The sequence below is a fragment of the Doryrhamphus excisus genome, chromosome 16 (assembly GCF_030265055.1).
Source record: "Doryrhamphus excisus isolate RoL2022-K1 chromosome 16, RoL_Dexc_1.0, whole genome shotgun sequence".
Lineage (NCBI taxonomy): Eukaryota > Metazoa > Chordata > Actinopteri > Syngnathiformes > Syngnathidae > Doryrhamphus > Doryrhamphus excisus.
Genome location: NC_080481.1, coordinates 16,398,002 through 16,420,791, shown reverse-complemented (window position 1 = coordinate 16,420,791; position 22,790 = coordinate 16,398,002). Strand labels below are relative to the sequence as shown.

At 33.3% G+C, this 22,790-nt stretch overlaps 2 protein-coding genes across 2 annotated transcripts in view; one reads left to right on the top strand and one right to left on the bottom strand.

The window, feature by feature from the left end:
- gpd2 (glycerol-3-phosphate dehydrogenase 2 (mitochondrial)) overlaps positions 1–22,790 on the bottom strand; it is a 47,079-nt gene that overhangs the window by 23,084 nt on the left and 1,205 nt on the right. The window contains exons 2-6 of the mRNA XM_058052685.1: positions 19,536–19,803; positions 12,069–12,190; positions 11,588–11,840; positions 6,924–7,030; positions 1,637–1,805 (exon numbers count right to left, since the gene is read on the bottom strand). Of these exons, the coding sequence (XP_057908668.1) occupies positions 1,637–1,805; positions 6,924–7,025 (271 nt within the window). The 5' untranslated portion in view covers positions 7,026–7,030; positions 11,588–11,840; positions 12,069–12,190; positions 19,536–19,803. The remainder of the gene's footprint in view (positions 1–1,636; positions 1,806–6,923; positions 7,031–11,587; positions 11,841–12,068; positions 12,191–19,535; positions 19,804–22,790) is intronic.
- Positions 11,823–22,031, top strand: LOC131104961 (nuclear receptor subfamily 4 group A member 2-like). The gene is made up of 7 exons (XM_058052686.1): positions 11,823–12,205; positions 12,518–13,275; positions 17,766–17,895; positions 17,967–18,118; positions 18,186–18,385; positions 19,552–19,730; positions 21,534–22,031. Exons 2-7 carry the CDS (start codon positions 12,523–12,525, stop codon positions 21,815–21,817), a joined length of 1,698 nt encoding a protein of 565 aa, XP_057908669.1. The 5' UTR covers positions 11,823–12,205; positions 12,518–12,522; the 3' UTR covers positions 21,818–22,031.

Sequence of the window (22,790 nt, the reverse complement as noted above, 5' to 3'; positions counted from 1 at the left end):
TATTTTAAAATATATATTTTTAATTAATTTAATTCATTTAATTCATTAAATTAAAAATATTTTTTATTTTTTCTAAATACAATTAAATGAAAAAACGTTGTATGATGAAAAACAAGGAGAAAAAATAAAGTTATCAATTTTTAAATGTCAGGTTGGGAAAGTCATAATATCGGAAAAACACAATATACGAAAAGAAAGAAAAAAAAACACCCAGCTGAAATGGGAAAAGGGTATAATTTGTGTAGTTTTATCAGAATAAAGTCAAAATATTAAGAGAAATTTTCTGTATTCTAAGAAGAAAAAAAATTGGGAAATTTCAACCAACCTGATTTTCCAAAAATTACACATTTTCTTTTTTTTCTCACAATTAAAAAAACTCTTATAACAGCTCATAATGCCACGATGTTATTATTCTCATACAAATGTGACTTTTTTTTACTCATTTGTAATATTTTGATTTTATTCTCATAAAATAACTGCTGTTTTTTTTTTAATATTTGTTTTTTTTTAGATTTTATTTTTGTAACATGACTACTTTTTTCGCAACGGTACACTGCTTTACAAGCAAAATACTTCCGGAACAAAAGTGGTGACATTTTTCATGTTTTTTTTTTTTCAAGTCAGAAATGAAGTTATAGTTTATAGTTTTATAGATATAGTTTCCAATATACAATATTGGGTCAAAATGGGACATTTTAGCAAAATAAGACAAAAACGGTACTTTATCAGAATGTAGAGCAGGGGTCTCAAACTCATGGACGCTAGTTTGAGGCCCCCGCCTTGATATGAAAGTTTAATTTCTTTCATTTCTTTAATTTCTTTAATTTGTTTTTTGATTTGCTTATTTATTTTTCCATCTTATTGTGTGTTGAAAAATAAAAATTAACATGAAACATTTATTTAATAATTTAATAATAAATAAAAATTAATTTGTTCATTTGTTTCATTTGTTTCATTTGTTTTTTGATTTGCTTATTTATTTTTCCATCTTATTTTGTGTTGAAAAATAAAAATGAACATGAAGCATTTATTTAATTATTTAATAATGAATAAAAATTAATTTGTTCATTTGTTTCATTTGTTTTTTGATTTGCTTATTTATTTTTCCATCTTATTTTGTGTCGAAAAATGAACATTACACATTTATTTAATAATTTATTAATAAATAAAAATTAATTTATAATAATTTATTATTATTTATTATAATTTATTATAATGTTTTATCAGAGCTTTTGCAAAGAACCAAAGCACTGAAAAAGTGGTGGGTATAGCAGAAGCATTGACGACTATTATATTATATATATATATATATATATATATATATATATATATATATATATATATATATATATATATATATATATATATATATATATATATATATATATATATATATATATATTTAATATAATTAATATTTTTATTATTTATTATTTTTATTATTTTTTTCTTTTTATATATATATATATATATATATATATATATAAATTTTGTCTTTTTGCATCCGGGTTTCTTGGAAAAAGTAAAAGCAGATCATTATAAGCAGCTGGTGGCAAACCTCCTCAAGTCCGACAAAGCCCTTGGCTGCAATATTCCATTGAAAACTGGGAAAAGCAAGTGATCTACGGGTTCTTACTACGCGTGGCGGCGTCCAAGGCACATCCTGCCCCCGTGGCTCCGCCTCCGACCACCAGGACGTCAAACTCGGTCTCTTTCAGCCGTGTGAGTTGGCCCCGCCGAGACGGGAGCTCGTCGGCGAAGGGAGCCTTCAGTTGCGCTTCCGCCGCTACGTGCGCTAACCTAGCCTGATGAACAAAGACACAAAGAAGAGATCCCACAGACTCGTTGTCTTAGTTGTTTTGGTTTTACGTTCTTACGTGGACGGGCGTGGTCAATGGTCTCTAATTATGTTTGGAAATATGAACCAATCATGAAGCAACACTTCACTTCAGGCCAATGAAACATTTGAAGCACATAAGAAACACCTCGTGGTTGTGCAGCTTTATCATTTAAAGCCAACTAATGCATTCCATTAACATTGTGGACATATTAAAACAGGGGTCTCCAAAGTGCAGCCCCGGAGGCCATTTGTGACCCACAGCTGTTTTTAGGGTGCGGAAATAAAGTCAAAATATTATGGGAATAAAGTATTAATATTATAAGACAGAAATTCACAAGAAAATAGTTGAACGAGTTGCAAAAAAATGCTGTGATTTTACGATAATAAAGTCAAAATATTAACACAAAACAGTTGTAATGTCATTTTAATTTGTATGAGAGTAATTTTAATAAATTTAAAGTAATTTAAAGTAATTTTAAGTCATTTTAAGTCATTTTAAGTCATTTAAATAATTCATTTTAAGTAATTTTTATTAATTCATTTTAAGTAATTTTAATTCATTTAAATGAATAGAAAATAAAAATAATAAAAACTGAATAAATAAAATATGCTGTTTAAAAAAATCTGTAATATTATGAGAAACAAACAAAACAACAAAGTTGTCATTTTTGAAAAATTAGGTTGTGGAAAAAGTTATATTATGTGAATGAAGTGAAATATTATGTGTTATTAAGTCAAAAATCTGAGAAAAAAATTTACAAGAAAAATATGTTGAAATAAGGGAATCGATGTATAAATATTATGAGGAAAAATAATGACATTTTAGTAGCATAGCATTTAAATATTAAAATATAAATTTATTTAAATAAATAGAAAATAAAAACAATAAAAACTGAATAAATAAAATATGCTATTTTAAAAAATCTGTAATATTGTGAGAAACAAACAAAACAATAAATAAAGTTGTCATTTTTTAAAAATTTGGTTGTGGAAAAAGTTATATTATGTGAATAAAGTGGAATATTAAGGTAATTAAGTCATAAATATGAGAAGAAAATTTACAAGAAAAATATGTTGAAATAAGGAAATATATGTGTAAATATTATGAGGGAAAAATAATATCATTTTTGTAGCATAGCATTTAAATATTAAAATATAAATTTATTTAAATAAATAGAAAATAAAAACAATAAAAACTGAATAAATAAAATATGCTATATTTAAAAATCTGTAATATTGTGAGAAACACACAAAACAATAAATAAAGTTGTCATTTTTTAAAAATTAGGTTGTGGAAAAAGTTATATTATGTGAATAAAGTGGAATATTAAGGTAATTAAGTCATAAATATGAGAATAAAATTTACAAGAAAAATATGTTGAAATTAGGGAATCGATGTGTAAATATTATGAGGAAAAATAATGACATTTTAGTAGCACAAAGTTAAAATATTCTTTTTTGGAAAATTAGGTTAGGGAAAAAGTTATAACAATATAGAAATAAAGTATATAAATAAATATCATGAGAAGAAAATAAAAATTTCCCAAATATTTAAACTTTCTTCTGAAATAATCTTTGTGAATTATCAGCAATATTATAATATTATTATTACCATAATATTGTGACTTAATTCCCATAGTAGCCTGAATTTCTTCTCATAATATTTTGACTTTATTCCCATAATATTCTCACTTTATTCCCATAGTAGCCTGAATTTATCCTCATAATATTATGACTTTATTCTGATAATATTATGACTTAATTCCCATAATTTCATTACTTTTGTCTCATAATATTTGGACTTTATTCCCTTAATATTATAACTTTTTTCCCATAGTAGCCTGAATTTCTTCTCATAATATTTTGACTTTATTCCCATAATATTCTCACTTTATTCCCATAGTAGCCTGAATTTATTCTCATAATATTATGACTTTATTCCCATAATTTCATTACTTTTGTCTCATAATATTTAGACTTTATTCCCTTAATATTATAACTTTTTTCTCATAGTAGCCTGAATTTATTCTCATAATATTTTGACTTTATTCCCATAATATTCTCACTTTATTCCCATAGTAGCCTGAATTTATTCTAATGTATTTTTTTTCCTTTTTTCCAAAAAAATACTTTTTGTTGCTTTGTTTCTTTCTCATAGTATTACGACTTCATAAAATTCTTCTTTCCTTATTTTTTATATGCTACAAAATTATATTTAACCATTTTTTTCCACATAGTATTTTGACTTTATTCTTGTACATTTACAGCTGATTACCATTTTTGCTGTTGTTCTTGAGTATGTTTTTGTTGTATTTTATTAAATAACAAAAATAATATTTTTAGAATGTGCTGCGGGCCAATAAAAAACCGCCGCCGCCCGCAAATGACCCCCGGGCCGCACTTTGGACACCCCTGTTCCAGTCATTAGTGTTGAACGTTAACGTTGCCGTGCTTGTGATGTGTCACAGGTTGTCAAGCGAAGTGTTGCTAAATAAAATCCGGCCTTCATGTAATTAGTAGCAAAGTGACACAGTACACTGGATGTGGGGGGTGGGGGAGGAACGGGGGAGAGGGGGCGGGGGGTGGCGGATACGGACTTGCCGCGACATGCTACTTATCTTTTGCAAAACCCACAAAAACACAAATCACTGCAGCCATTCACGTTCTGCGTTTGATTAGCGAATGATTTTTTTTTTTTTTTTAGGAATAATCACAACAACAACGATCCCCCTCTGACATCAGGACGTACCATTTCACCTCTAATGAAATATTTATTCTTTTTTTTTTTTTTTTTTTGCTGCGGTTTAATGATTGCATCAAGCAAAGGAGTGCATCTGACTTGCAAATGCCGTTTTTTTGCAATTTTGCCGCCAGACAACCAGAAAAATGATATGATGATATCATCATTGTCTCTTTTTGATGATGCGGACGGACAAACGAGTTAAATGCTGGGGATTAGAATTACTGGGATTAGAGGCATGCATGATTACAGACTATTGTGGAAATGATTAGATTTTTTCATCAGCGTCGGCTTTCTTGCTTACCGATCCGGGCTTGGTTGGGCGGGCCGCGATGGGGGCGAGAGAGGACGTAATTGCAACGGGACAAAAACAAAAGTTGACGTTAGCACGCACAGTTAAATAAAGGCTGGCATGTAGCTTTGTATATATATATATTTACATATATATATATATATATATATATATATATATGCTGGGGTGAAGGTCAAGAAGGGGCGAAACAGCTGCTTTGACATGTCATATGAGGCTACCCCCCACCCAAGAAATGCCCCCACGTTCTTGTTTGTCACGCTTAAACGTTTCAGATCATGAAACTAATAAAAATATTAGTCAATAACAACACAACTTGACACAAAATGCCGTTTTTAAAAGGTTATAAAGCTATTTCTAAAGCTTAAGGACTCCAGCAAACCACAGTGAGAGCCATTGTCATAAATAACGAAAACATGGAACAGTGGCGAAACCTTCCCAGGAGTGGTCGGCCAACCAAAATGGACCCCGAGACTGCAGTGAAGACTTTATACGGTGGTGGTAGTGTGACGGTCTGGGATTTTTTTGCTGCTTCAGGACCAGGAAAAATTATTATTATTAAGGAGAAAAAAAAACTAATACAAACCTACATGGCCATATGTGAAAAATTAATTCACTGAGATTAATTCGGATCTATGGAAAAGGTTATAAAGCAATTTCTAAAGCTTAGGGACTCCAGCAAACCACAGTGAGAGCCATTATCCACAAATAACGAAAACATGGAACAGTAGCGAACCTTCCCGGGAGTAGCCGACCAACCAAAATGGACCCCAAGACCGCATTGACGACTTAATACGGTGGTGGTAGTGTGACGGTGTGGGATTTTTTTGCTACTTCAGGACCAGGAAAAATTATTATGATTAAGGAAAAAAAAACAAATACAAACCTACATGGCCCGGTGTGAAAAATTAATTCACTGAGATTAATTCGGATCTATGGAAAAGGTTATAAAGCCATTTCTAAAGCTTAAGGACTCCAGCAAACCACAGTGAGAGCCATTATCCACAAATAACGAAAACATGGAACAGTGGCGAAACCTTCCCAGGAGTAGCCGACCAACCAAAATGGACCCCAAGACAGCATTGACGACTTAATACGGTGGTGGTAGTGTGACGGTCTGGGATTTTTTTGTTGCTTCAGGACCAGGAAGACTTGCTGTGATAAATAGAACCATGAGTTCTCCAAAAGGAGAACGTCCGGCCATGTGTAGGTGAACTTGGGTTCTTCGGCAGGACAATGATCCTAAACACACTACCAAGTCCACCTCTGAATGGCTGAGGAAAAACCGAATCAAGACTTTGGAGTGGTCTAGTCCAAAGTCCTGACCTGAATCCTATTGAGATGCTGTGGCATGAGCTTAAAAAGTGGGCAAAAATTCCTCCACAGCGCTGAAAGAGACTCATTGCAAGTTATCATAAACTCTTGATTGCAGTTGTTGCTGCTAAGGGTGGCCCAACCAGGTATTAGGTTTTTCATACAGGGTAATGTGTATTTTTTTCTCCCTTAAAAACAGTATTTTATGTTATTTATGTAATATTTAAATTTGAATATTAAACATTTAAGCGTGACAAAAATAACTTTTGGCACCGCTGTACCATCACTCAAGTGCCTCCTAAGACCTGAAAGGTGTAGGGCATGTTTGTTTATACAACACGAGGAGTAGTGACGTTAGCATTAGCATGACCTTGGGCGTTCCCAAACTGGGGGCTACTGATCCCAGGAAGTGAACAGGAGCTGCGGTGGTTTTATTGCCAGCACATGAAAGTGGCCTGCGGGGGAAATACGGCGTTCTTCGCCAGCCACGCCTCAGAGGACTCATCCAACAAGTTACACTGTCACATGTCACCAAGAGGACAGGAAGTGGTGACACGACACGGTGAAAGCCTGGCTGTAAAAAGCGAACCACGGGTTCCTAGTCAAGAACATCCGAAAGAGGCATTAAAGACATTCCAAAATCCTGACAGGACACGCTCTGGAACGTTTCTACTGGAAATCACATGAACGTTCTCCTAAGATTTCTCTTTGCAACTGACCTGCTTCTTTCTGTACTCGATGAGCTGCGACAGGCCAAAAACGGTGGCGACGGCCCCGCCGCCTACAATAGCGGTGCGCTTGAGGGCCTTCCTGAACGCCATGGGACCTGCGGAAAGAGCAAAGTGCAGCACAGTGACGGGATGTCGGCGATGTCAGGGTTAAGAGGCAGATGATCGCGTGGAGGCGGGGCCCCAAACTCGCGGGAAGCAAGAACCACTGTCAGCACGTTTCCAGTTTTAGCAAAAATAAAATAATAAAATAATAAAATAATAAAATAATAAAATAATAAAATAATAAAATAATAAAATAATAAAATAATAAAATAATTTAAAAAATAAATAAATAATAAAAATAAATAAAATTTTGTAGAAATTGATAAAAATGTCATTTTACAAGAATAAAGTCAAAATATTACAGAATATAAGTTGTACTACTGTATTTAGTTGACACATAAACAACAATTGCACATTCTAAAAATAACATTTAAGAAGAAATTTATGACAATAATGTCATAATTCAGGGAAGAAAATTCACATTGAAATTTTTGGAAACAGTGTCAAATCTTTTTTTTTTTAATAAATTAAGTCCAATATTAGTTGTAATTTTATGACAAATAATTTATTATAATATATAAATCATTTATAATAATACCTCATATTATTTTTACATTTAAAATATTTTGTAACATATTATGAGAAACAAACAAAACAAATAAAGTTGGAATTTTGTGAAAATTAGTTTCAGGGGAAAAGTTAGAATATTACGGGAATAAAGTCAAAATATTACGGGAATTAAGTCATAATAATATCATATTTTTTTACAATAAGTAAGTAATTTATGATAATTACTGTAATGTTTTGTCATTTTACAAGAATAAAGTCAAAATATTACAGGATATAAGTTGTACTACTGTATTTAGTTGAAACATAAAAATGGCACATTCTAAAAATACCATTTAAGAAGAAAATTATGGCAATAATGTCATAATTCAGGGAAGAAAATTCACATTGAGAAATTTGAAATTTTTGGAAACAGTGTAAAATCTTTTTTTTTTAAATAAATTAAGTCCAAATATTAGTTGTAATTTTATGACAAATAATTTATTATATTATATATATATTTGATATAATATATATTATATTATACATTATTATTATTATTATTTATAAATTATTTATAATAACAACTCATATTATTTAAAAATAAATAGTAGCATACAGTTGAAATATTTTGTAACATATGAGAAACAAACAAAACAAAAAATAAAGTTGGAATTTTGTGAAAATTAGTTTGGGGGAAAAGCTACAATATTATGGGAATAAAGTCAAAATATTACGAGAATTAAGTCATAATAATATAATATTTTTTTTACAATAAGTAAGTAATTTATGATAATTATTTACTGTAATGTTTTGTCATTTTACAAGAATAAAGTCAAAATATTACAGGATATAAGTTGTACTACTGTATTTAGTTGAAACATAAAAATTGCACATTCTAAAAATAGCATTTAAGAAGATTTTTATGGCAATAATGTCATAATTCAGGGAAGAAAATTCACATTGAGAAATTAGAAATTTTTGTCTAATCTTTTTTTTTAATAAATTAAGTCAAAATATTAGTTGTAATTTTATGACAAATAATTTATTATAATATATAAATAATAAAATTATTATAAATAAATAATAAACTATAATATTAATAATATTAAAATATATATTATATATATTATATTATATATAATTATAATATAATTTTGTCATTCATTTTTGTCATATATTATAATATAATTATAATATAATATTATAATTATAATATTATATTATAATTTATAATAATTACTCATATTAATACTCTAAAGAGTAGCATAAAGTTGAAATATTTTGTAACATATCGGCTGATATCGGTATCGGAAATTGAGAGCAGGCCAATATCGGACATCCCTAATTTTGTCTTGACTCACAAAAATTTTTTTTTCAATTTTTGCTGTTTTTTTAGTATTTATAGAAAATGCTAGGGTCCAATAAAAAACAGCTGTGAGCCAAAAATGGCCTCCAGGCTGCACTTTGGACACCCCTGTTATATACAGTATGCATGTAAGTGTGTTTGTGTGTGTGTACATAACAAACACACATATATATATATAAAGGCCATCACCTCCAGCCAATTTTTTTTTAACCCGCCCCCGCTCTATTTGCATCCCGTCTGCAGTCCGTGCCGGCGTCCCTCCCGTCCTGGGGAGTGACATATGCTGCTGCAGACGCTAATGCATTTTAATAGAACACGGCTTCAAATAGCACAAATGTCAATTTTGCAGCAAGCAGATGACTTGAGGCGCTCATGAGGTGGGCGTCGTTGTGTTCACATTCAGCTAGCATAGCTAAGTACGTGCAAGAAGTATATTTTAACACATACAATAATGATTCTGGGGGTGCATAATTCCAACACCCCCTAACCCCCTGAAGTATCCTGGATATTGGTTTTTCAGCATCTCCTCCTGGGGTCAACACGCTAACCATCAGGACACTGTGCAACCAAGCTCTATTTGGTCAAAATAAATAATTATTTTTGTACTAGTTCAAAGCGCGGTATATAAGATATGCCCAGCATAATGCGCCTATTATTAGTGTCAATTTCAATTTAAAAAAATAATAAAAAATTAGTGTAAATTTCAAAGTCAACTTTGCTGTTTTTTCCCCTATTTTTTTATTTTCAAAAATTTTTCTACTTTTTTCTTACATAATTTTATTTCAAATGCTCAGAATTTTATTTGGTATTTTGAGGTTATCCTTTAAAATTATTACTTTTGTAACTTTTTCCTCTATTTTAAAAAAATATTTTAAATTTATTGTCGTAAAATGATTTTTTTTTTCCCATTTCTGCTGTGTTTTTTTACATTTTCCTATTTCAAGTTTCTTCTTGTATTTATGACATTTTTTTATACTGATTTAATATTACAAAATGTTCACGTAAAATAGTTTGACTTCTTGTAAAAAAAAATTTTGGGGGTGGGTATGTGGATAAAAATTAAAAACAGCATGACTACATTTGCGTTGAACGTGTAAGAACTACGTAATGCGCCTGAACGCATCATGTTGAACGTTCATTCAGCTGTATTGAGTTTACTTCCTTATTGATTTCTGTACTTTATGTTCTTTTGTTTTCATAATGGTTAGTTTTACTAATTATTCTTTCTTTACTATTTTGTATAAGAGCATAAATATCACTACATTTTTTTTCTGCACAAAATAAGATGAAAAATAAATAAACAAATCAAGAATAAAGAAAATCAATCAATCAGTAATAAATAAATAAATATAATAATAATAATAAAAGGGCGAATAATAAAAACTTAAGAAACCACATATAGTTGGTGGGTAGACAAATTGTTTTTTTTTCATATTAAAATGAACAAAGCATTATTAGAGCCCTGTAGACATGACAAAACACGACTATAGTCACATTTATACTCTTTTTTTTATTTACAACATATTGCGCAACCGCAGCGTCTTGAGACACATGCTAACTCGCAAACTAGAGTAGAGCTAGCGACCTAAACGGTAGCCTTCAAGTTATTTCCTTTCAACTTAAATAGCCCAAAAAAAATTACCACTTCCACACGAGTAGTGAGGATAACTATTAACAGTTATTTAACCTTTAACATGAACATGAATCAAACGTAATATTTTTTTCTGGGTACATGATACCATACAGCATCCATATCAAACTTACGCGGGCCTCAAACTAGTGTCATGCGGGCCACATTTGAGACGTTTGAGACCCCTGTTTTAGTCACATAATTACATAATAACTACTGTAATTAACTATATGAAACCAAAATGTTTGAATCATAGTTTGTATTTTTTAAGCGTCTACGAGTCAAAGGTACATAATAGCAATTATTATGCAGTTTTGACTCATAATGCGGGCCTGTTATGATATCAATTTCTTCCAACTGAAATGAAATATAACAATAAGTAAGGTGCTATAATGTCTTATTCTTTCTCCGGTATCCAGGTTACCACGGATTCTAGAAGAGTCCTGTTATCAAGTCCTGCTTAACGGCCAGCATGGCGTTCACACCTTGGATTGGCTTCTCATATTTAATGAGGCGTATGATGGCCAAAAATTGACAATAATTGGGACAGTGAGAATATGTTCATATCTTGAGTGTACTAATGGGAGACTGAGTGCATCTCATCAAGTCAGTGTTGTACAATGGACAACCCCCCCACCCCCCCTTTAACACACCCTTTACATCAGCCAGCATGCTCACCGTGAGTCAGCATACGAAGGGTAACAATGTGATATGTTCGATTTCCATGTACTATTATGGAGGTGACAACACCAGAGGAGCATCTTGAGCTGACAGGAAGCTATGGATTCCGAGGCTAAAACAGTTTCTACTCATGAATACCGAAGACATTTTAACGTCAAAAATACGTCATAAATATATATGAAAAACGTTACTATATGAAGCTTTATCCCATATAAGGGCAAAAATAGCACGTAGTAGCGGCACACAGAAGGTTGCTACAAGGTGGTGTCGCTGACTATACAGGAAAACAACTACACAACTAGTGTGTTGGAAAAAAAATATCAATGTTTATATTTCAACATGTCGAGATATGACTTTGTTACAGCGGAAACGCTTTCCACTTACAGGATTTGTGGCTTTGTGTCGGCTGAAAAGTCGCGCAGAGCGATGCAGGGCGGCGACGGAGGACATCGGTTGCTGTTCCGAGCCTGTTGTTTGACAGCGAAACAATCCAGGAAGTGGAGCGCGGGTTTGAGTGACGTTGACGGGAGCCAATCAGAGCTCGCGCGAGGGGTTGGAGGAGCGCTCAGCTAATCAGATTCAAAAGGCGGGGCCGTGTTGCCTTTGCGTGACGTAAGGGGAGTCCGCCAGCTGTCGTCTTTTAGCACAGAAAATAAAAACAGCAAAGAGAAAATATATTATATTACATAAAATTTCATGATAATACATTATATTATAAAATAACAGTATTTGTGCTTGTTTATATGTGATTTAATAGTAAAATGACACACGCCGAGAGAGAGAGAGCGTGAAAAAGGAGGGACCAAAAAGAGGCCCCGCCCTCAAGCTTCTGGGGGTGCCCTGCGCGTAAACAAAACCACATTACCGGTGTCTCTGTCAGTCAGTCTTTAAGCCAAGCGCGGGAGAAGAACGGATGCAGACCGCGTGACCTCTGCACGACTTCCTGGGATTAAACGCACTGCTTTTCCCGGTGACCCCTGAAGGCACCTGAAGAAGACACAGGTGATGCTTTGAGTATTTATTGTAGGCACATAAAACTCTTTAAAACCTTTGTAATTTTGCTGCATTTTTGAATTAATAATATATATTTATAATTTACATGTTTTTAACATATTTTATAATTTTTTAAATATTTTTTTTTATAATTTTTTTATATTTTTTTATAATTTTATAATTATTATAAATTATTATAAATTGTGTTGATCATGTGTGAAGAGTATTTAAAGATACAGGAATCATAATTTAGCGACCAATTATGTGCCGCAGCACAGTGATTGGGAATCGTTATACCTGACGGCATGTACTGGCTTGCAGTGACCATGCCCTGCGTCCAAACCCAATGTGGCTCCTCCCCTCAAGGGGCCAGCACGGCGTCTCAGAACACGGGCGCCGGGGAACGCAGCTGGGACTTCCTCACTCCCGAGTTTGTCAAGTTCAGCATGGACCTTGCCAACAGCGAAACATCAACGACATCGTCGGGGGCGCCGCACGCCGTTTTAGCCGAGCCCTTCGGGTGCGGCTACGATTCGAAGTCCCAGTGTGTCTTCCAAGGGGAGGTGCCGTACGTGAAAGTGGAGGACGCACGCGGGTGTCCGCGCTTTCAGCCTAATCAGCACCTCCAGCATCAAACGGATCATCTGCTCCAATCCTACTACTACCGTTCTCCGTCCCCGCGTCCGTCCGTCTCGTCCAGCTTCCAAACTCCGTGGGAGGACTCATATCAAGACTACTTACTACGTAAAAACACTCGATTTTCCTTGTTTTCCATAAAGCACACACAAGAAGGACATCAGAGTTTGTCCGCCTGCCAGGTGAAATTCGACCGAGCTTTCGCAGCCGCATCGCACCAAGCGCTCGACTCCCCCGGGCTTCTGTGCTGTCCCGGATTTGGGAAGCAAACCCGTGCGGGGCTTCACCCTATCCAGCTCGCTCACAGCCACCACGCCAACATCAATCCAGCCGCCGCTCGACGTCGAGAAGACTCGGAGGGACTGTGCGCGGTTTGCGGGGACAACGCCGCCTGCCAGCACTACGGAGTGCGTACCTGTGAAGGCTGCAAAGGATTCTTCAAGGTTGGTTGTCCGTGTACGCCGTTTTTCTTCTTCGGGAAGATGTCGCTAAATGTGCACGGCTGTTGAATATGCCCCCCCCCCAACCCTGGGGTCAAATGTCCTGTGTGAAAATGTCAGTCATCGTGCTGCGAATGACAAAAGAAACCCTCTCGACTATTGAGAAGGATTCCCAGGACAATTCCCGCAATTATGAACGAACACGAGCCTGTATTTGTTCACCTTGTCGATGCCTTGAACGGCAATTTTCAGCTCCACACTAATAAGAATCTATTCATACTAAAACAGATCGGTGAAAAATGTTTTTTATCTGCTATTAAACCATTCAATCCCAGGCATTTTATCCCATAAGCGACATAGACAATGGATGGATGGATGGATAGATTCCCAAGGCACACAGAATATTTAGTTCTATGGCTATATAAACATGGTACCTACCCAAAAGAAAGATTAGACTCCCATGTTTCATCAGAAAAAAAAGTTTGTTTCTACCTTTTACCGTTTTTTTGTAATCAGCAGAAGAACATAGGTAAGTTTCAGGAAAATATCAGTTCCCGACTAAAAGAGGGAGAAATTTTTTTGCTTTTTGTTTGAAGCATAACTTTCATTCATTCATTTAAAAAAAGTTTTCTTTCTACCTTTTACCGTTTTTTTTTTGGTAATCAGCAGGAGAACATAGGTAAGTTTCAGGAAAATATCAGTTCCCGACTAAAAGACAGATATTTTTTTTTCCTTTTTCTTTGAAGCATAACTTTAATTCATTCATTAAAAAAAAGTTTGTTTCTACCTGTTACCGTTTTTTTGTAATCAGCAGAAGAACATAGGTAAGTTTCAGGAAAATATCAGTTTCCGACTAAAAGAGGGAGAAAATTTTTTGCTTTTTGTTTGAAGCATAACTTTCATTCATTCATTAAAAAAACATTTTCTTTCTACCTTTTACCGTTTTTTTTTTGGTAATCAGCAGGAGAACATAGGTATGTTTCAGGAAAATATCAGTTCCCGACTAAAAGAGGGAGAAAATCAGCTTTTGTTTGAAGCATAACTTTCATTCATTCATTAAAAAAAAGTTTGTTTCTACCTTTTGCCTTTTTTGTAATCAGCAGAAGAACATACGTAAGTTTCAGGAAAATATCAGTTCCCGACTAAAAGAGGGAGAAAATTTTTTGCTTTTTGTTTGAAGCATAACTTTCATTCATTCATTAAAAAAATGTTTGTTTCTACCTTTTACCGTTTTTTTTGTAATCAGCAGGAGAACATAGGTACGTTTCAGGAAAATATCAGCTCCCGACTAAAAGAGGGACAAAATTTTTTGCTTTTTGTTTGAAGCATAACTTTCATTCATTCGTAAAAAAAAAGTTTGTTTCTACCTTTTACCGTTTTTTTTGTAATCAGCAGGAGAACATAGGTACGTTTCAGGAAAATATCAGTTCCCGACTAAAGACAGAGAAAATCAGCTTTTTGTTTGAAGCATAACTTTCATTCATTCATTTAAAAAAAGTTTGTTTCTACCTTTTACGGTTTTTTTGTAATCAACAGGAGAACATAGGAACGTTTCAGGAAAATATCAGTTCCCGACTAAAAGAGGGAGAAATTTTTTTGCTTTTTGTTTGAAGCAGAACTTTCATTCATTCATTAAAAAAAGTTTGTTTCTACCTTTTACCATTTTTTGTAATCAGCAGGAGAACATAGGTACGTTTCAGGAAAATATCAGTTCCCGACTAAAAGAGGGAGAAAATTTTTTGCTTTTTGTTTGAAGCATAACTTTCATTCATTCATTAAAAAAAGTTTGTTTTTCCTTTTACCGTTTTTTTTTTTGTAATCAGCAGGAGAACATAGGTACGTTTCAGGAAAATATCAGTTCCCGACTAAAAGAGGGAGAACATTTTTTGCTTTTTGTTTGAAGCATAACTTTCATTCACTCATTAAAAAAAAGTTTGTTTCTACCTTTTACCATTTTTTTGTAATCAGCAGGAGAACATAGGTAAGTTTCATGAAAATATCAGTTCCCGACTAAAAGAGGGAGAAAATTTTTTGCTTTTTGTTTGAAGCATAACTTTCATTCATTCATTAGAAAAAAGTTTGTTTCTTCCCTTTACCGTTTTTTGTAATCAGCAGAAGAACATAGGTAAGTTTCAGGAAAATATTAGTTCCCGACTAAAAGAGGGAGAACATTTTTGCTTTTTGTTTGAAGCATAACTTTCATTCATTCATTAAAAAAATGTTTGTTTCTACCTTTAACCGTTTTTTTTGTAATCAGCAGGAGAACATAGGTATGTTTCAGGAAAATATCAGTTCCCGACTAAAAGAGGGAGAAAATTTTTTGCTTTTTGTTTGAAGCAGAACTTTCATTCATTCATTAAAAAAAAGTTTGTTTCTACATTTTACCGGTTTTTTTTTTAGTAATCAGCAGGAGAACATAGGTACGTTTCAGGAAAATATCAGTTCCCGACTAAAAGACGGAGAAAATCAGCTTTTTGTTTGAAGCATAACTTTCATTCATTCATTAAAAAAAAGTTTGTTTCTACCTTTTACCGTTTTTTAGTAATCAGCAGGAGAACATAGGTAAGTTTCAGGAAAATATCAGTTCCCGACTAAAAGAGGGAGAAATTTTTTTGCTTTTTGTTTGAAGCACAACTTTCATTCATTCATTAAAAAAAGTTTGTTTCTACCGTTTACCATTTTTTTTGTAATCAGAAGAACAGCAGGAGAACATAGGTACGTTTCAGGAAAATATCAGTTCCCGACTAAAAGAGCTAAGCATGCTAATATAATTATGCTAACACTAGGTGTCCGTAATGTTACCTTGATGAGACGATTTTTTGTGCTAATTTTCATGAATATAAACTTAAGCATTAAACTTAAGCATAGCCATTTTCACAGGTAGACACTATTATGCTACACGCTAGCATGCTAACATTAACATGTTAGCATGCTAACATGTGAATACTAAATTTTTTGCAATTTTCATGAATATAAACTTAAGCAGACACATAGCACCATCCTGCCTGGTGTCAACATGCTAGCTAAGCATGCTAATATAATTGTGCTAACAATAGGTGTCAGTAATGTTACCTTGATGAGACAATTTTTTGTGCTAATTTTCATGAATACAAACTTAAGCATTAAACTTAAGCATAGCCATTTTCACAGGTAGACACTATTATGCTACACGTTAGCATGCTAATGTTAATATGTTAACATGTGAATACTAAATTATTTTTTGCAATTTTCATGAATATAAACTTAAGCATAGCCACTTTCACAGGTAGACACTATTATGCTACATGTTAGCATGCTAACATTAACATGTTAGCATGCTAACATGTGAATACTAAATTTTTTTTGCAATTTTCATGAATATAAACTTAAGCAGACAATTAGCATCATCGTGCCTGGTGTCAACATGCTAGCGAAGCATGCTAATATAATTGTGCTAACACTAGGTGTCAGTAATGTTACCTTGATGAGACATTTTTTTGTGCTAATTTTGTATATTTATGTTTCTTTATTTATGTTTATGTCATGAATACAAACTTAAGCATTAAACTTAAGCATAGCCATTTTCACAGGTAGACACTATTATGCTACACGTTAGCATGCTAACGTTAGCATGCTAACGTTAGCATGCTAACATGTGAATACTATTTTTTTTGCAATTTTCATGAATATAAACTTAAGCATAACCATTTTCACAGGTAGACACTATTATGCTACATGTTAGCATGCTAATGTTAACATGTTAGCATGCTAACATGTGAATACTAATTTTTTTTTACAATTTTCATGAATATAAACTTAAGCAGACAATTAGCACCATCGTGCCTGGTGTCAACATGCTAGCGAAGCATGCTTATATAATTGTGCTAACACTAGGTGTCAGTAATGTTACCTTGATGAGACAAATTTTTGTGCTTATTTTCATGAATACAAACTTAAGCATAAAACTTAAGCATAGCCATTTTCACAGGTAGACACTATTATGCTACATGTTAGCATGCTAACATGTGAATACTAAAAATGTTTGCAATTTTCATGAATATAAACTTAAGCATAGCCATTTTCACAGGTAGACACTATTATGCTACATGTTAGCATGCTAACGTTAACATGTTAGCATGCTAACATGTGAATACTAAATTTTTTTTTGCAATTTTCATGAATATAAACTTAAGCAGACAATTAGCACCATCGTGCCTGGTGTCAACATGCTAGCTAAGCATGCTAATATAATTGTACTAGGTGTCATGAGACCATTTTTTGTGCTAATTTAGTATATTTATGTTTCTCTCTCTATTATTATGTTTACTCTATTAAGTAAAAACAGTGTAAAGGTGACTATAGGGGTGTTGCTTCATGTCTAGGGGTCTCTAATCATGTTAAAAAGCATATTTAGAAGGTTCTAAACAGGATTTCTTTGCTTTAACTATGAAAAGATGACATTTATTTATTGTGGATGCTTGATGTGATGATAAACTGTCGAGTTTTTCCTGCAGCGCACGGTGCAGAAAAATGCCAAATATGTCTGCCTGGCGGCCAAAACTTGCCCCGTGGATAAACGACGTCGGAACCGCTGCCAGTACTGCCGCTTCCAGAAATGCCTTACAGTCGGAATGGTCAAGGAAGGTAAGAGTGAGACGTTGCAAATGTGCTTTTTTTTTTTTAAATAAAATGACATTATGTTTCTCGTGTAACAGTGGTGAGAACAGATAATCTAAAAGGTCGCAGGGGTCGCCTGCCCTCCAAACCCAAACCGCTCCCTGATTCGTCCTCGCCGGCCGGAACGCTGCTAAGCGCCCTCGTTAGAGCCCATGTGGAATCCAACCCGTCACGCCTGGATTACTCCAAAGTGAGCTAAATAAGACGCGGCGTCGACGGGCGCGCTCCTTTTATTCACCTGCTCTGACTTCTTACAGTTCAAGGACGGCACAGAGAGTCCACTCGGGGACGACGCTCAACACGTGCGCCATTTTTACGACCTCCTGACCAGGTCCATGGAGGTGCTTCGAGCATGGGCGCTGAAGATACCGGGCTTTGCTTCCCTACCTCGACATGACCAAGACCTCCTGTTCTACTCGTCTTTCTTAGAACTCTTCGTGTTACGCCTCTCCTACAGGTACAGCCTAGATCAGGGGTGGGCAAACTACGGCCCAGGGGGCCACATGCGGCCCACTAAGAGTTTGAATCCGGCCCGCCAGTTGCTTTCTATGGTAATGGTAATGGTGAATGAGAGAAAGTGCGGTTTTCAGTGTGACAAAAATATCAATATATCTAACTACAAGTGGAACCTCGGTTAGCGTACGCCCTGGTTAGCATGTTTTTGGGTTAACATTGAAAATGCACATCAATATTTTGCATGTGTTTGTACATTTTCAGGTTAGCCTGCAATATGGTAATGGTTAATGGTCTAATTTCATTTGAACATGCATGAGATTACAATTGAATGCATCACATAATCAGTTCCCAGTTCCACATGTCCAAAAGGAGTAGGAAGAAGCAAAGCTTATTAAATCCTACCCCTCCATCTGGTACTTTTACAATCAGTAACTGTTACATTTGTTCACTTCCTGTTTTCCTAATATAGTTTAAGTTTTTTTATTATTATTATTATTATTATTTTTTGTCACATAATCAGTTCCCAGTTCCACATGTCCAAAAGGAGTAGGAAGAAGCAAAGCTTATTAAATCCTACCCCTCCATCTGGTACTTTTACAATCAGTAACTGTTACATTTGTTCACTTCCTGCTTTCCCAATATAACTTAAGTATTTTTTTTTATTTTATTAATTTATGTTTTTATTATTTTACTTTAAATTTTTTTAATGTTTAAATTTTTTAAATGTTTACATTTTTAATTTTTTTTAATAAAAAAAAAATATTGAATTAAAACAAAAAATTATTAATTTTTTTTTGTCACATACCGAAAGAGAAAATCAGGACTTTTGTGTCCATGGAGAAAGTTTATGGTAATGCTAATGCTAATGGTTTTATTTCATTTGAACATGCATCAGATTACAATTGAATGCATCCCATAATCAGTTCCCAGTTCCACATGTCCAAAAGGAGTAGGAAGAAGCAAAGCTTATTAAATCCTACCCCTCCATCTGGTACTTTTACAATCAGTAACTGTTACATTTGTTCACTTCCTGCTTTCCTAATATGGTTTAAGGTTTTTTTTGTTTGTCAAAAGTGGCCCGCGAGTCAAAAAGTTTGCCCACCCCTGGCCTAGATCTTGTGCGGCTTCTGAGGTACCCGAACTCTACTAACCTTCTGTTCTGTGTAGATCCAGTCCACATGAAGGTAAGCTGGTGTTCTGCGATGGCTCCGTATGGCACCGCCTTCATTGCGTGAGGGGATTTGGCGAATGGATTGACAGCATCGTGGAGTTCTCCGTCAATCTTCAGAGGATGAACTTGGATCTCTCCACCTTCTCCTGCATATGCGCCCTTGCCTTGGTCACCGGTGAGAAGACATCGAAGCTGTTTCCGCACTCGCGTGTCGTCTTTTCGAATGTGCTGCCATGGATTCGAACCGGCTTCAATCATGACAAGAGTGGTTGCAATTCACAATTAAAAAGGAGAGAAGGGGACGCAGTGAGTAAATACAGCGGCTGACAGATACTCGTCCAACCAGAAAATCACAAAAACTCTAAGAGTAACTGGCACATAAATGATACAAAAATGTATTTTTTTTACCAGCAACGTTGAAATTTGGGATCAACATTTGCAATAATAGTGTCTGTTGTAATTATTAGATTATTACAATTAAATATCCATCCATCCATCCGTCTGCATCCGAGTCACGGGGGCAGCAGTCTCAGTAGGAAAATCCAGACTTCCCTGTCCCCGGCCACTTACAATTAATTATTTAAATAATTATTTAAATAATTATTTAATTATTTAATAATTATTTAATTATATTATTTTATTATTACTATTTAATTATGTATTATTTTTAAAATAAATACATATTTAATTAATTTATATTTTATTAATTATATTAATTATTTAAATAATTATTTAATTAATAATAATTAAATAATTATTATTATTTCATGTTTTATTATTTTTAAATAAATAAATATTTAATTAATTGATATTTTATTATATTAATTATTCTTCTTTCTTCAATATGCCTCACACACAAATTAAACACATATTGTAAAAATTTAATTTAACTAAAAACAACAGCAAAAATAACAGTAATTTTACAACAATAAATCCAAATATCATATCGAAAAAAGTTGTAATCTAACAAAAGAAAAGTTGTAATTTTACAACAACAACAGTGTCTTTTAGTAGCATACAGTTGAACTTTTAAAGAAAGTTTTTGTAAACAAAAGTTTTTTTAAAGTTGTTGTTGGAAAATTTTAATTTTTGGAAAATTATGTTGCAGAAAAAATGTATTAATTAATTAATTAATGTATTTTTGAAATCGCAGTAAAATATATTCATCGATTGACAGCTGGTATAAAGTCAAAATTTTATCTTTTACCATAAAGAGATTTCCCCTATTTATTATAGATAAAAACGTATTTCTATCTGCGATTAAATGGGATTAATTGTGAGTTAACTATTGCCAAAAAAAATCTTAATCGTGATTAAATATGTTCATCGATTGACAGCTGGTATAAAGTCATAATTATGAAAAAAATCTCCAAAAAAAAAGCTGAAATTGTTGAGAAATTAAAAATAAAACAATTAGTCAAATAAAACTAAAATAAAGGCAAAATACTTTGAGGAAAAAAAATATATTTTTATGCCTGTTTTTTTGTCCATGTGCAGAGCGACACGGGCTGAAGGAACCGAGGAACGTGGAGGAACTTGCTGACTGTATTGTTATAATAATATTTATATATTAATATTATATATTAATATATAATAATATTTAATAATGGCCCGAAATTCTGAAATTTATATTTTTTTACATTTTTTTATTTTATTTTTATTTTATTTTTACAATTTTATCTTTTACCACAAAGAGATTTCCCCTATTTATTATTGATAAAAACTTATTTCTATCTGCGATTAAATAGGATTAATTGTGAGTTAACTATTGCCAAAAAAAATTCTTAATCGCGATTAAATATGTTCATCGATTGACAGCTGGTATAAAGTCATAATTATGAAAAAAAAATCTCCAAAAAAGAAGCTGAAATTGTTGAGAAATTAAAAATAAAACAATTAGTCAAATAAAACTAAAATAAAGGCAAAATACTTTGAGAAAAAAATGTATTTTTATGCCTGTTTTTTTGTCCATGTGCAGAGCGACACGGGCTGAAGGAACCGAGGAAAGTGGAGGATCTGCAGCGCAACATCGTGAAGTGTTTGAAGGATGGCGGCACGGTCGCAGACCGAGACCAAGACCGGGACCGGGACCGAGACGCAAACGCTTGGTCCAGCCATTTATTCAAGCTGGTGGAAAAGCTCCCGGAACTCCGCACGTTGTGTATCCAAGGCCTGCAGAGGATTTTTTATTTGAAGCTGGAGGATCTGGTGCCCCCGCCCGCGGTCATAGATAAGTTATTCCTCGACACGTTGCCCTTTTGAAGACACAAGAGACCCCAAACGCACAAGGACACTGTGCACCCCCCCCCCCCCCCCCCCTCTGTGCCATCTTTTGTCATTTACCTCCAAATATATGTTAGTGACTTTTCTCATTTTTCTAGTACAACATAATTTGTGGATGTCATGTTTGTGGAAGTGTTTATTATATTGCTAATCGTCTTATGGTTGTCATGTTTTATTCAATAAATAATTACATAACTGCTGTTGGACTCATTTATCTTCTTATCGGGGGAACGTACACTCGGAAATACGTTCAACTCCGCATGGAAAGGGAGAAATTAGGGCATCCCAAATCAAGATCCCAAATGTGGCCCTCAGGACACTAGTTTGAGGCCCCCACCTTGATATGAAAGTTTAATGTTAGTGCGGCCTGCACAAGTTTGATATGGATGCTGTATGGTATCATGTACCCAGAAAAAATTATTACGTTTTATTATTAAATAATTATTATTATTACGTTAATGTTCATGTTAAAGCAGGGGTCTCAAATTCAATTTACCTGGGGGCCAGTGGAGCTAGGGTCTGGGTGAGGCTGGGCTGCATCAGGTTTAAAAAAAAATATATATATATATATATATATATATATATATATATATATATATATATATATATATATATATATATATATATATATATATATATATATATATATATATATATATATATATATATATATATATATATATATATATATATATATATATATATATATATATATATATATATATATATATATATACATATATATATATAATAAGAAAAAAATATTAATAAATATTAATTATATAAAATATTAATAAATATATACATAATATAATAGTCTTCAATGCTTCTGCTATACTCTCCACTTTTTCAGTGCTTTGGTTCTTTGCAAAAGCTCTGATAAAACATTACATTACATTATTATAAATATTTTTTTATTTATTATTAAATTATTAAATAAATGTTTTTCGAC

What these genes read in the sequence shown, in the direction of transcription:
- LOC131104961 (XM_058052686.1), top strand. Translation starts at nt 12,523, where the DNA reads ATGCCCTGCGTCCAAACCCAATGTGGCTCCTCCCCTCAAGGGGCCAGC. An exon ending in CACGCCTGGATTACTCCAAA is followed by an intron (nt 18,119 to 18,185) that starts GTGAGCTAAATA and finishes GACTTCTTACAG; the next exon opens with TTCAAGGACGGCACAGAGAG. An exon ending in GTGTTACGCCTCTCCTACAG is followed by an intron (nt 18,386 to 19,551) that starts GTACAGCCTAGA and finishes TGTTCTGTGTAG; the next exon opens with ATCCAGTCCACATGAAGGTA.